This window comes from Dryobates pubescens, chromosome 5, assembly GCF_014839835.1.
Source record: "Dryobates pubescens isolate bDryPub1 chromosome 5, bDryPub1.pri, whole genome shotgun sequence".
Classification (NCBI taxonomy): Eukaryota; Metazoa; Chordata; class Aves; order Piciformes; family Picidae; genus Dryobates; species Dryobates pubescens.
Window position 1 is genome coordinate 9950654 of NC_071616.1, and position 13423 is coordinate 9964076.

Sequence of the window (13423 nt, forward strand, 5' to 3'; positions counted from 1 at the left end):
TCCGGACGGGATTGTTCCCATGCTAAAGACAGTATCGGAAATGGCTGGGGCATGCTGGGTTTTGCTGATGTAACGGGCTTCTGCAATTTTCATTCAGCTCTGGTTGGCTATGAGCTGGCAGAGAGATTTGGATACGCCTCTAAATCAGATGAGGTCATCCCTGCTCTTGCTCCCCCCTCTTTTTCTCCCTGCTTCAGAAGGAGTCTGCGGTGTCTGAACAAACGTTTAAGGTCAGCGTGGTAATTCCCACACCACTGCAGTTTCCTGGGCGCAGGAATCCCCTTCTATCCCTCGTAACCCCTCCTTCTCCCGTCCCCCCTCCCCCTTCACCAAGCTTCTCCCATTCCCAGCACCATCAGAGACTCTGCTCTCCCCTTAAAGGGAGAGGAGGAGCAAAAGGAAGAGGAATTTACCGCAGCAGATTTGATAACTGACTCTCGCATCCAGGTCGGAGGTGAACGTTTGCTGGCAAGGTATTGTAGAGCCGCCCGGGCTTCACACGGCTGTTAAGCAGCTCCAGGACAGAAGAAACTCCAGACCCTGCAGCTGTCAGAAGTGAAACTACTCGCCCTGCCCAGTTACTTGGTCCCTTCTCCGCCCTCCCACCGTGCGCTGTGCAGGGATGCGTCCGGCCAGCAGAGGACGGAGCAGGTCTCCGTGGCTGTCAGTCAGTAGGCTCTGCCCGGTTCAAGACTAGCTGATTCCGAAATAAGGACTGGCTCCGGCGGACAGCAGGCAGAGCTGGGGGTGCCCGGTCCCTCGCCCTGCGTGGAAGCATCCCCCGCTCGGCATCATCCTCCCTCTAGTCCCGACTCCGGGTAATCCCGCGCTACCTCCAGCCGAGAGCTGCCCACTAACTTGGGCGCCGACTCCAGCTCTGCCTGCAGGGCTGCGGGTAGGATGGGGGTTGTGGCGTCCCCCCTCTGCCCCGGGGGCAGCCAGCCCCTTCCTCTTCCTCCTCCCGCCGCTGAGCCCCACGCTGGAGCTTCTCTGGCACAGCCTCTCCGCGATGAGCTGCCAGGGGCGGAGAGCCCTCCCCGAAGCGCTTGAGCGCGGGCCCAGCTCCGGCACCGCGGACGGCTTCCGGCGAGTCGGGCTCCAGCGCCCCGCACAACTCCCGGCTGCCGACGGGTCAAGCTCTGTTGCCGCGGACGGCTCCCGACGAGCCCCAGCACTGCGGACGCCTCCCGGCTCGCCGAACGCCAGCGCCCCGGGCAGCTACCGGGAGCCGAGTTCCAGCACCGCGGACAGCTCCTGGGTACCGGCGGGCCGGGGTGGGGCTTGCTGCTGGGCTCTGCTCGCCGAGGGCCGTCGGCGGCCGGCCGCGAACCTGCTGCATGCCTCGGCGCGGCCGTGCGCTGCGCGGTGCCGGCCGCCCTGCGCTGTAGCAGCATCCCTCCGCTCCGCCGCGAAGGACGCCGAGAGACCCCCCCCCACACGCCACCAGCCGCCGCTCTCGTGGTACCGGGAGAGAGCTTCTTTCTGGGCTCAGAGGCTATCTTCAGTGGATCGGGATTTACGAGCTTGGACGGTGCCTGGTTACTCTGGTGTCTGCAGACCCTGAGGTGTGCTGCTACAGAGTTGGAAAGGAACCTCACGTCTGTCGTACTGTGGAGGAGTAAAATAAACCCTATACAATCATCAAACTCAGCCCAAGCCTTCCTGCTTCCCTGCAACCAACTTTACCACCCCCCTAACCACAAGAATTCCCTCCTTTCCTCCTCCCTCCATGCTCCTTCTTTCGGGGACTGTAGGATGAGGCGTCTCCTTCTACCCAGCTCAGGGTAAAGGCTTATCCCGAAGGCAGCAGCACATATCTGGCAGGGACTGAAATTATTCCAGCCTCTACTGCAATCAGCCATGGCAAATGAACCGGTAATTCTGAATGTTTATGACATGGTGAGTATGAAAGAGTAGTGGTGTTCTTTTTTTTTTGGGGGGGGGCGGGAAGGGCAGTGGGGCCCCATGGGAATCTGTGCTTGAGGCAGGCAAGTGTATGAAGAAGAGCGAAGCACAGGTCCCCAGAGAGGCTGATTCCCACCCTTCCAAACTCTTCATCCAAGCATATCATGTTCTGGCTGTCAGAGATGATGCTGACCCTGCCTTTTTTATTTGGAACATTTACTAATACTGTACCATATTACAGGTAAAACAGTGCCTGATTTTCTGCGGGGTCTTTAAGGAGCAGCACTGGGTGAGGGGAGAACTTTTTAATTTCCAGTGTCCCAGTTAAGGAAGGAGATGTGATCACCTCTCTCTTTGTGGGAGATAATTACATCAAGCACTGCCAGGCTGTGGGGAAGGGGTCAGGATTGCATCCAGGGAGGAGAAACAACTGTAGAATTGCAGTAAGGACATAGTTTCTAGGGTAATAATGCTGATCAGTCCCTCATAAGCATAAGATTGTAGTTAATTTTCTCTGAAGGTTAACCACAACAATAGGAGTAAGAAATTGCTTGGACTGGTGAAGTTTCAGCACAGGGACATGCTCCTCATCAATGTTTCCTGAAAGTTCATAGTGTACCAAGTGGCACAAGTTCTCAGAGAGAAGAAAGCCTTAGAACAACCTGTCTGCTTTCTGGTCTGACAGATGCTTAGGAGAGGCATTCTCAGTTGAGGAACATTTTGATTATGGTGTACTTCACCTCTGGTTTTTGTTCATGAGCTAATGATTTGGCAAAAAAGAATTAAAGCTTTCAGATTGTCTGAAAATTTAGTGAACTTTGCTGGGGAAAATGCAACCTTCTAAGGCCCAGGTGTTGCCTCACTTCTAAATGTCTAGCTCCAGACCTGTAAGATTGTGGCATGAATTTTCCTCTTGTCATCAGGCAGTGCTGACTTTCAATAGGAAGCCCACAGTTTAATGTGGGTTTCCCTGTTGGGGGAATCCAGAGAATAGAATCAATAAGGCTGGAAAAGATCTCAAAGATCATCAGGTCCAACCTGTCACCCAACACCTGATGACTACTAGACCATGGCACCAAGTGCCACGTCCAATCCCCTCTTGAACACCTCCAGGGATGGTGACTCCACCACCTCCCTGGGCAGCACATTCCAATGGCTAACAACTCTCTCAGTGAAGAACTTTCTCCTCACCTCGAGCCTAAACTTCCCCTGGTGCAGCTTGAGACTGTGTCCTCTTGTTCTGGTGCTGGTTGCCTGGGAGAAGAGACCAACCCCCTCCTGGCTACAAGCACCCTTCAGGTAGTTGTAGACAGCAAAGAGCTTATGAGTTGGTTTCTGTGAACATCAAACCCTTTTTTTAATGATGGAGATCAAGTGATCTTTTGTTGACTAAAAATTTTGGGTTGTTCTCTAAGGGAAGAGCGAGTGGTAAGGGGTATCTAGGTAAGACCATCTGAAAAGCACAACTACAGTGCCTTGAAGCTGTCTCTTCTAGAGCTGGTATTGGTAAAATTGAGAAAGTTGGTGTGAAATCCTTCCCTTAGACTTTGGTTTTGAGTGTTGCTTGATAGCCTGAATTGTCAACTCCCTGAAGCTGTTCTTCAAGCAAAAGATCTGGACACCCTAGCAGCTGGTAGCTAGCACTTGGTACCAAGAGACTGGTGCTGCAAATGCACACACTAAAGTTTCATATTAATGCTTTGAGGAGGATGCAGGCATTGTGCTGCCCTTTTATTATCTACTCTCTTCCCTGCAGTTTCTGTAGCTTGTTCTGCTGCAGGCTGTGGTCTGAACTCTTCTCTCTCAGCCACTGTTGAGCTGTCCCAAATCAGTGAATATTTTGGTACTGAGTTGAAGAGACCCACATACTGGGTGGACATGGTCTTTTACTTTTTTTCCTCTGATTGACACCAAAGATGAAGCCCAAACAAATTACTGGAGACTGGACTTGCTGTTAATGGCCCTCTGTGTTCTGAGATGGGTACCCAGGCACAGTGAACTGAATTGAGGTCATGAGTTTAACTCAGATTGAGGGATTTTTGATGCTTAGCAAGCCATGAAAACCTTCATGTGTGAGTACTAACTCCATGAGTTAACCACTCTGTACATAGAAACTGTTCTATTTTCATGTAGCATCTGTTTGACTACCACTGAGTCACGCCTTGTTCAGGTCCTACATTATGATTATTGAGGCTGCATGCTTTTCCATTGCTGCTATGATTTTAGCAACATGGAGTTTGGAATGGAGCCATGCAAAAAAATCTGCACTTTGCTATGCTGTGAATTGCGGGGGAACTGGGAAATGAGCACATTTGCTTGAATGACTGTTGGAAAACTAGCCTCCATGGGGAAAGGGGGGGGGAAAAAAGGACAGCTGGGCATAACGATTAAGTGGATGTAAAACTCTGCTTTCCTGACAAGGAACATGACCCCTGTATGGCATCTGGAAGCACTTATGCTGCAGGAAAACTTACCCCTAGGGCAGAAGTTCAATTATGAGCTTTGTGCAACTCTGAAATACCCATTCTGTGTAGCCTGGTACATTCAAAGATTATAGTCATTTATCCTTTTACCCACTGGATATGTTCCAGGCTTCTTTAGGGAAAAAAAGTGCTTCTATTTAATGAGGTGTTTTGCACAAATAGCTGAAGCAGGTAGATCTATTTGCAGACTTATTGTCTTTAGAATAAAAGAGCTGAACAAAAATTACTGCCTATTCCAAGTGTTCAAAATATCATCACTGAAAGAAACCTCCCTCACCCTCAGCTTGTAGGGTGATTACATCCTGCTTCCTCTGTTGCTAAAGAGCTTCTCCACACCTGCGCTCCTACAAAACAGATAGGGCAGGAGAACTTTGCTACTCAACATTTCAAAGGGTGAATATGTGGATATTGAACTCTGATTTAAGGTCTAAGTGTGAATACAAAATAAAAATATGGATCAGGGGTGTGATGGTTCTCTTTTCCAATCTGAATTCAGCTCTAGCTCCAGCACTTGCCCTAAGCCAACAGCTGTTTGGAGACCTGCATGAAATAATTTGGTGTATTAAAATCTGCGATGGAACGTGCTCTCACCAGTCAGTTGTCACTTTGCCTTCAGAGAGATACATCGAATTCCCCTTCATAACTTGCACCTCTCTTCCCTTTGCACTGCCTTAACAAGGTGTTTATCATGGATCAGGTCTCAGATCACTGGGTTGACTTCCTTCAGCCAGGATCTCATCCTGTTTCCTCATGTCTTTAAATCCTTGTGGCTTACTTTGGGATAGTTGCTTCAGTCACTGTGCATTAATAAATGTTGCCTACTTAAATCAGACAGAAGAGCAACTGAAATGATTGCCTAGGTTTAAATCTTAAACAAGCAAGCTAAACATATTCCACTAAAAATAGTTCACTTGGCAGAGATTCAAGCTGGGGGCTCTCATCATATTTTCAGCTTATTGCACAGCGTGTTCACGCTATCAAATTAAAAGCAAAGATATTCATATCACTGCTATTCCCCCTTTTATTACAGATATGGTTGTCCTGGATTTCCACTGTCTTTACAGCTGGTAACATACAAAGCTGTCATTTTGATCTGCTAGAATTTTTGCTTACCTTTTATGCTGAGGAAATAAGCCCCTGAGGTGTGCGGCAGAGGAGAATCATAGCCCCGGTCGACAGGGAGCAATGATGTAGGGTCTGTTTGGATGAGAGAGGTGAGTCTCTTTCTGAGCCTTGCTCACTGTTATTCCATTGGTTCCACAGGCATTACTTGTCTTCCCTCTGGAGTGAGTGAGAGCGGAACAAAATCCAAGTCACAGGAGGCACACTGGCTCTGAGATTTTTCCCCTGTGACTTCCAGTTTCACAGAAGTAGCCACAATGTAATTCTTTATAATGGTCTTCTCACCAGCTCTTTGTGAGGAAAGGCATAAAGCTAAGAGGGTCTGTGTGGCCACAGAATACATACATAAAATGAGTGCTTCAAAGCCAGTTTCTGATATAAAATAGTATTATGGAGGTGGGAATTTCCCTTTTTCAAGTTGTGTCATTTTCAACGTTGTGCTTTGATGTGTCCAGAGAAGGGCAATGAAGTTGGTGAGGGGTTTGGAGCACAAACCCTGTGAGGAGAGGCTGAGGGAGCTGGGGTTGTTTAGCCTGGAGAAGAGGAGGCTCAGGGGAGGCCTTATTGCTCTCTACATCTGCCTGAAGGAAGGTTGTAGACAGGTGAGGGCTGGTCTCTTCTCCCAGGCAACCAGCACCAGAACAAGAGGACACAGTCTCAAGCTGCACCAGGGGAGGTTTAGGCTGGATGTTAGGAAGAAATTCATCATAGAGAGAGTGATTGCCCATTGGAATGGGCTGCCCAGGGAGGTGGTGGAGTCACCATCACTGGAGGTGTTTAGGAGGAGACTTGATGGGGTGCTTGGTGCCATAGTTTAGTTGATTAGATGGTGTTCGATGATAGGTTGGACTTGATGATCTTGAAGGTCTCTTCCAACCTGTTCTGTCCTATCCTATTTGGAGCTGATGACCTCTCCTCCCAGTCTTAGCATTCTAGCACCCTTTTTTGGCTTCTTGTGTGAGTGGAAGAGAGTGAGACTCTTGGTTGCTATAATTAAATACTTTGGGAGTGAAGGAATAGAGGTACTTAGTACCTCTAGCTTTGGTACAGGAAGAACATCTGAGTCTGCTTTAGAAGCAGCAACAGGATTGCAAGAAGAGCACTTTGTTCTGTGAAGTGATTGTTTTAAGCACTGGCTAGATCATGGAACATTTTATTATCTCTCTGGAGGAAGGAACAATTCTATTTATTCACCAAAATGTCAGCATGTTTGTGATTACTCTTAGTAGCAATTTCAGATTGTCTTGGCTCACTTAGTCAGAAGAGTGAGAAATCCTATTGCAAGTGGTGGTCCCACCTCTGCAGTACTCATTAGCTGTTTGTGAGCTGCTCTGTGTGGAGGTGTACAGCATCGCCTGACTCTGGTATTCCAGGAAGCCACATGGAAAGCAAGGGAACATTTTTGTCAAGCATCTTGACAGCTGTGGAGTTTCTGGCTGTGGTGAGCTGTAGAGATGCTCTCAGTGACAGAAGGTCACTAGGATCTCTTCTTTCTTTTCCCTTTTTCACCTGCTGGCCAAATTAAATGTATTGAACAAATAGAGAGCAAACTGCAAAATATTGCCTTGGGGAGATTTTAATTAACTCCTGGCAACTCCTAGAACATGCATATGAAAAGTTGTTCTGAAACAAAATCACCACGTTTTAAAACACATGGAGTGAAATGTTTTGACTCTTCCTTCAAATATTTGCCAGTCATCTCTGGCCAAAATTATTTGTCAAATGTGAATCACTTCAGTTTTCCAAAACATGCTCTTCACTCAAAACTTTGTTATGTTTCTGGAAGGGCTTGGTAGTTGTATCACATGCCTATTTATTCTGTAGCCACTCTCAAAGCTCATCAGAATCCCCTCTTCCATGACTAAGAACTAAGGAATACCTTGGCTGTTTTATCTTCTTCACAGGCTTATTGTGGGGGGTCAGGTAAAAGACAAATCTGCTCCTTAAATTCCTGAATGAAAAGGGGAAGATTTTGGCCTTGGAGCTTTACTTTGTCAGTGACTCTTCATTTACCCAGAGCCTTATTTGTTGTGCTGTTTTCAAACCACATCAAGTACAGCATACTGGGTAACAAAACAGAATGGTGAGACAGCAGGTGCCTGGTGTCTAGTAATAGGTTCCCCATAGTGCTGTAACTTGTCCTACATAAACTAAACAGCCTTTGCTTCTAAGAGTAGTTGAGCGTAGTACGAGGGATCAGGTAGATCCCACGTGCTTGTTTTCTGTGCCTTCCTAGGGCTTTTAGCTGGCCTTCTGTGCTGTTCTGTTGGGTTGGAATTTTTTTTGGGGGGGCAGAACTGAGTTTAGACTGCTAAACTGTGCTTATGTTGCATAATACATCTGGGGCTTATAATCATAGAATCAATAAGGTTGGAAAAGACCTCAGAGATCATCAAGTCCAACCCGTCACCCAACACCTCATGACTGACTAAACCATGGCACCAAGTGCCATGTCCAATCCCCTCTTGAACACCTCCAAGGATGGTGACTCCACCACCTTCCTGGGCAGCCCATTCCAATGGCTAACAACTTTCTCCTCACCTTGAGCCTAAACTTCCCCCAGTGCAGTTTGAGACTGTGTCCTCTTGTTCTGATGCTAGTTGCTTGGGAGAAGAGCCCTCCTGGCTACAACCTCCCTTCAGGTAGTTGTAGACAGCAATAAGGTCTCCCCTGAGCCTCTTCTTCTCCAGGCTAAACAATCCCAGCTCCCTCAGCCTCTCCTTGTATCACACAGGTAAAGTAGTGGACCTACTGCAAAATCTGTAACAGTGATGTCATACTTGTTATTATGGGTCCAAGAACTCCTTGGACAGACTCTTAGTTGAGAAGCAGGAAGATCAGATAGGACCAATGCTGTGAGTGAGACAGGAGGCAGAGAAAGCTGTTCTCACTGTATGTCAGCAGAGTTCTGCGACTGTTATCCAGACTGCTTCACTTTTCTTGGATGTCTTGAATTAAATACTAATAATAAGTTCTGGCAAATCCAGTGGCAATGCATGAGAAATTCCAAATAAATCAGGTTGAGCAGCCTGGCACTGCGTGCAGGTAAGTCGTTGCTTCTTCTGCTCTTTTCCTTCTAGACTACTGCATCAATTTAATTTGTGTGACAACAGGCTGACCTTAGCCAGGCTAGTCATAGAATGGGATTGTTGCCTTGCTCTGCCTGAACTCGGCAGCAGAAGGATAATGAAAGCAGTTTGGTGATGCAGAGCACTATTCTTTACTAGTTGCCTGGCTCAAGCTTCTGAGAAAATGATAAAATGCAACTAGCTATCCCTCTCTTGAACCTTTGGAGTGAGGAAATCAGTTGGAGGCAGAAAAGAGAGGAAACTGAATAAGCTGAGCTGCAGCTGAGCCCATCCCTTCCTGAAGGAATCCAAGCGTGAATCTGATCTAAACTAATTAAGAAGCTAAAGAGTAAGTGGCATGGCCTGGGTTAATAAGTGCAATGACCAAGTGTGCCCATTTATGCATAGTAAATGGATTTCAATTGTCTTAGCAACAACCTGTAGATGTGTTATCCAGTCTGTTTTGATGTCAGGGTGACGAGCTGACTACATGTCCATGTTACTGCTGATCTTCTGCAGCACTGCAGGTCTTTAGCTGACTACTCTGTGGTTATGCACAAGAAGTTTAAAAAGCTCTCTCTTTACTGTACACAGAGCCTTGCCTTCTCCAGCTACAGCATTCATCCCATCAGCAAGCTCGCTGAAGCAGTGCTCTGTTGTCCTGTGGACTGACTCAAACTGACTCGCAGGGCCACGTGGGAATTCTCAGTTCTGCTAGTCCTGCATGCACCACCACTGCTCCACAACATGTTCTCCTTTACATCAGCAAATATAAGAGGTTCTTATGAGTGAGCAGAACCTAGGAAAGCTAACACACTGTAAAAAAATATGTGAACTCTGCTTCTGGAGCAAAGCTTCACAGATCCTGTTGTTAGCTCAGTTTTCCCACACCAGTGCTCCTGAGTTAGTTTCTGCAGATGACTATCTGGCTTACTGTCTCTAAAATACTCATTTCAAGGCAGCCTGAATTCTTGTGGAGTCAGAATTCTTATGGGCCAGATTTCACATGTAAGCCCAGAGGCTCAAGGTAAGGTCAGCTCTAACACAGAGATAAAGAAAACTGCTGCTGCTGCTCTAAGTTGTCCATTTATCCAACTGCAGGCAAATTCACAATTCCCTGGCCTGTCTCTGAGCATCTCTGAGACACATTATTGTTTCCCTTTGAAACCATATGGAAGCTGGTTTCCAGTGAGTTTTCTGTCTTGCTTTTTGGGGTTTCCCTGCACAGAAGGGCAGACTCCTTTTAAAACATGACACTTCTGTGAGCAAGATGTAGCCTCTGGCTCATTAGGCTGTCAAGGTTCCTAATGTCACTTGGCTATTCATTAGAGCAAACAAACCCCTCTTAGTATTGATGAAAGCTGATGTGTTGACAGTCTGGGAGGCTGTCGCTCTCCTACCAAATAAATTCATGTTGGCAGTAGCAAAGCAGATCCTTGTGCCTTTTGTACCTCATTCCTGGTTTATAGATTGAACTATGGCATCGTGGCTCAGCTGGTCACCCACCATCCCCTGAGGCAGCCCACAGGGACCAGTTATGCATGTGGTGGGAAGTTCTGCTGGAGAGAGCTGAGCATTAGTGTAGAAACAGAGATACGAAGTTGGAACAGCTGTCAGACCATTTCTAAGTGTGGTAATGGGCAGGTATGTAGTTGTGCATTAGTGCAATGAACTGAATTTAAATGGGTGTCCTAGGGCTGAAAGCTATGTTAGTGACCTGGGTTGCCCTCACCCTTCCCTGTTTGTTTCATTCTCTCCTGTTCCTGTTGTTACGCCAAGATGGCGTAGCGGAAGCTGGGCAGGGAGGCAGGGATCAGTCAATACATAAAATCTATATTTCTGCTGCAGAACAGAAGAAGCAAAATTTACAACTCTGGTGGTTCTTTCTCTAGGAAAAGGGCTCAAACTGTGTGAGAGAAACAAAAAATTGAAGATGTATTATACCTATCTGTGTGAACACTGGGTGTTCCTCAGAGGGAGAGGGACCTTGCAGAGGGACCTCAACAGGCTGGACAGATGGGCAGAGCCCAAGGGCATGAGATTTAACACATCCACATGCTGAGTTCTGCACATTGGCCACAACAACCCCATGCAGTGCTACAGGCTGGGGTCAGTGTGGCTGGAGAGCGGCCAGGCAGAGAGGGACCTGGGGGTACTGGTCAATGATAGGCTGAACATGAGCCTGCAGTGTGCCCAGGCAGCCAGGAGGGCCAATGGCATCCTGGCCTGCATCAGGAACAGTATGGCCAGCAGGAGCAGGGAGGTCATTCTGCCCCTGTACACTGCACTGGTTAGGCCACACCTTGAGTACTGTGTCCAGTTCTGGGCCCCTCAGTTTAGGAAGGATGTTGAGTTGCTGGAGCATGTCCAGAGAAGGGCAACAAAGCTGGGGAGGGGCTTGGAACACAAGCCCTATGAGGAGAGGCTAAGGGAGCCTGGAGAAGAGGAGACTCAGGGCAGACCTTATTGTTCTCTACAACTACTTTAAGGGAGGTTGTAGCCAGGTGGGGGCTGGTCTCATCTCCCAGGCAACCAGCACCAGAACAAGAGGACACAGTCTCAAGCTGCACCAGGGGAGGTTTAGGCTGGAGGTTAGGAGGAAGTTCTACTCAGAGAGAGTGATTGCCCATTGGAATGGGCTGCCCGAGGAGGTGGTGGAGTCACCATCACTGGAGGTGTTCAGGAGGAGACTTGATAGGGTGCTTGGTTGTATGGTTTAGTTGATTAGGTGGTGTTGGATGATAGGTTGGGCACGATGATCTTGAAGGTCTCTTCCAACCTGGTCTATTCCTATTCTATTCAGTATGCAGGATCTAGAGAAGTGAAAATAGATGTCTCTGCCTCAGAGCTCTGTCTAATCAGCATGTGAATCTTCCCAGACTTCTCGTCTGGGAGCAAAATATGAGGCTATGTCCTAAGAGTGGAAAATGGTCTTAATTGCTAATTTAGTTTCTCAGCAATGAATCTTAAAGTGTCTGGGACAGCAATGATAAGGGGGGAAGAAATGCTGTGGGTTACAAATGATCTCTGATAGGTAGGAATGCTGATCTACAGCAGGTACAGAAATGGTGAAAGCATTTCAGCCTGTTCAGTGAGTGTCTTCATCGTGTGAGTCAACACACGGGTCAAATGCCACGTGGTGACTGATAGATCCGTATCTCAGAGGATGGTCTGAAGGTTCACATAGCTTGCTGAACCTTCAACTACCGATCTGTTACTGTGCTTTACATGCAGTCTTAAATCCACAAGAATCTATCAACTCCTATGCTGTTCTCTCCAGCATGTCTATTGATTGATTTATACTGGATACTGAAGCAAGGCAAAATGCCTCATAGATGCTAATGGCTGACTCAGAGTTTAAAGTGCATGAGGTGTCCAGTGTTGCCTTCTAGACTGAATTGCAGGTTTTGCCATAGATTAGTTTTCCCTAGGTACATGATCTTCTAGATGTCTGTTCATGGCTTATCTGTGTGTTTTGCTCTGTCGGGGATACATGGAGTAGATGATCTTATAATTGCTCTGTATTTGTCATTTCCCCCAGCTCTGGATTAGCCTGGTGCATGTGAGAAGTGACAGAGAGGACCAAGAGGTTAACCACAGAACTAGTTTAGTAAGTCATTACCTCTGTCATTATCCTGCACTCTTGGGCAGTACATGTGGCAAGAGCCTCAGCAAGCTGCTTCTAGCTGCAGAAAAAGAGGTCCAGGTGGTTGGTATTTCTAGGCAGGGCTGAGGGGCTTTCCTAGCAAATCGTTTATGTAGAAATGAAAGGCTCCATTCAGCTTCCTAAGCACAGACATTAAGGGCCATCTAGCTTCTTCTCAGGAAAGGTTTCTTCCCTCACGGATCCTGTTTCATTGCTATCAACTTTGTAGAGATGTCTTGAATATTTTAGGGTATTTGAGATGGCATGACGTGCCCAGAGGTTCTGACATGAGTGCTACTTATGTGCTGGGGGAAGTTCAGTAGTAGTTCTGCGTTTGACTTCTACCATCTAGTGTGCTGATGCATATGGAGTGACAGTGACCTGGTTAAAATCCCTGAGGGACTCAAACACAACTTTCCCTTTTGTGCAGGTCTGCCATAGAAGCAGACAGCAGAAAGCTCCAGGTTTGGTTGTTCTGGGTCCCTTGTGTCAAAACTTTAAGGTTTTGTTTGAAACACTCACCAGAAGACTGGATGTTTCCAGTGGATTGTAGGTGTTCCTGAAGCCAGGTAATAATGTTAGTCATGCTTATTCTCTGGCCCAGTGGACACACATTTTATATGAAAGGAATCTTTATATGAAAGAAAACTGCTTCTCCATGAGGGGTGAAGAAAGCCTGACTCAGATACACTATAACCAGGTTGCTTCCCTCTGAGGAAGTGGGACAGTAAAATCCCCTCTGGGAGGCTGAGGTGGTTAGAAAGTTGGTTTGTACCCTCCTGGACAAATGAGGACTCCTGGTTATCAGGTACAAGCAGAAAGCACTTGCTGCTCTTGTAGAAGAGCAAGTAGAGGCAAACCTTTCTCTTCCCTTCATTGCTTTGTTTCCATTCAGGGCAGTTTTAGGCAGATGTCAGGCTTTGTTGCCCTGAGAGGATTTCTTCTGTCCTTTCCTCCCTGTCTGGGTACCTAACTAGGAGAGTCAGATTAGCAGCCAGTTTTAATGAGTCTGTCCCAGCACACAAGCTAGTACATCTTTAGAGTCTGTGATGGAGGCACTTGTGGAAAAACTGGGAAGACAGTGCTGGAGGTTTCCAAATCTGTGGAGACCAGATCTTAAAAATGCATGTCCCAGCTGAAATCCACCCACCATCTGTCTCCAGTTCTAACATTCATTGTTCTTGATTGCAGTGCCATTT

At 47.3% G+C, this 13423-nt stretch overlaps 1 protein-coding gene across 3 annotated transcripts in view; it reads left to right on the forward strand.

Annotated features, from left to right (window-relative positions):
• The first annotated feature begins 667 nt into the window (after positions 1-667).
• LOC104300354 (deubiquitinase DESI2) overlaps positions 668-13423 on the forward strand; it is a 65990-nt gene continuing 53234 nt past the window's right edge. For 2 of the 3 annotated variants that reach the window (XR_008462247.1, XR_008462248.1), the window contains exon 1: positions 668-1899. Coding sequence is in view for 1 of the 3 variants with exons in the window: in XM_009900627.2 (XP_009898929.1) it covers positions 1861-1899 (39 nt within the window). In the remaining 2 variants the exon portion in view is untranslated. The remainder of the gene's footprint in view (positions 1900-13423) is intronic. The other variant, XM_009900627.2, reaches the window with a different exon arrangement.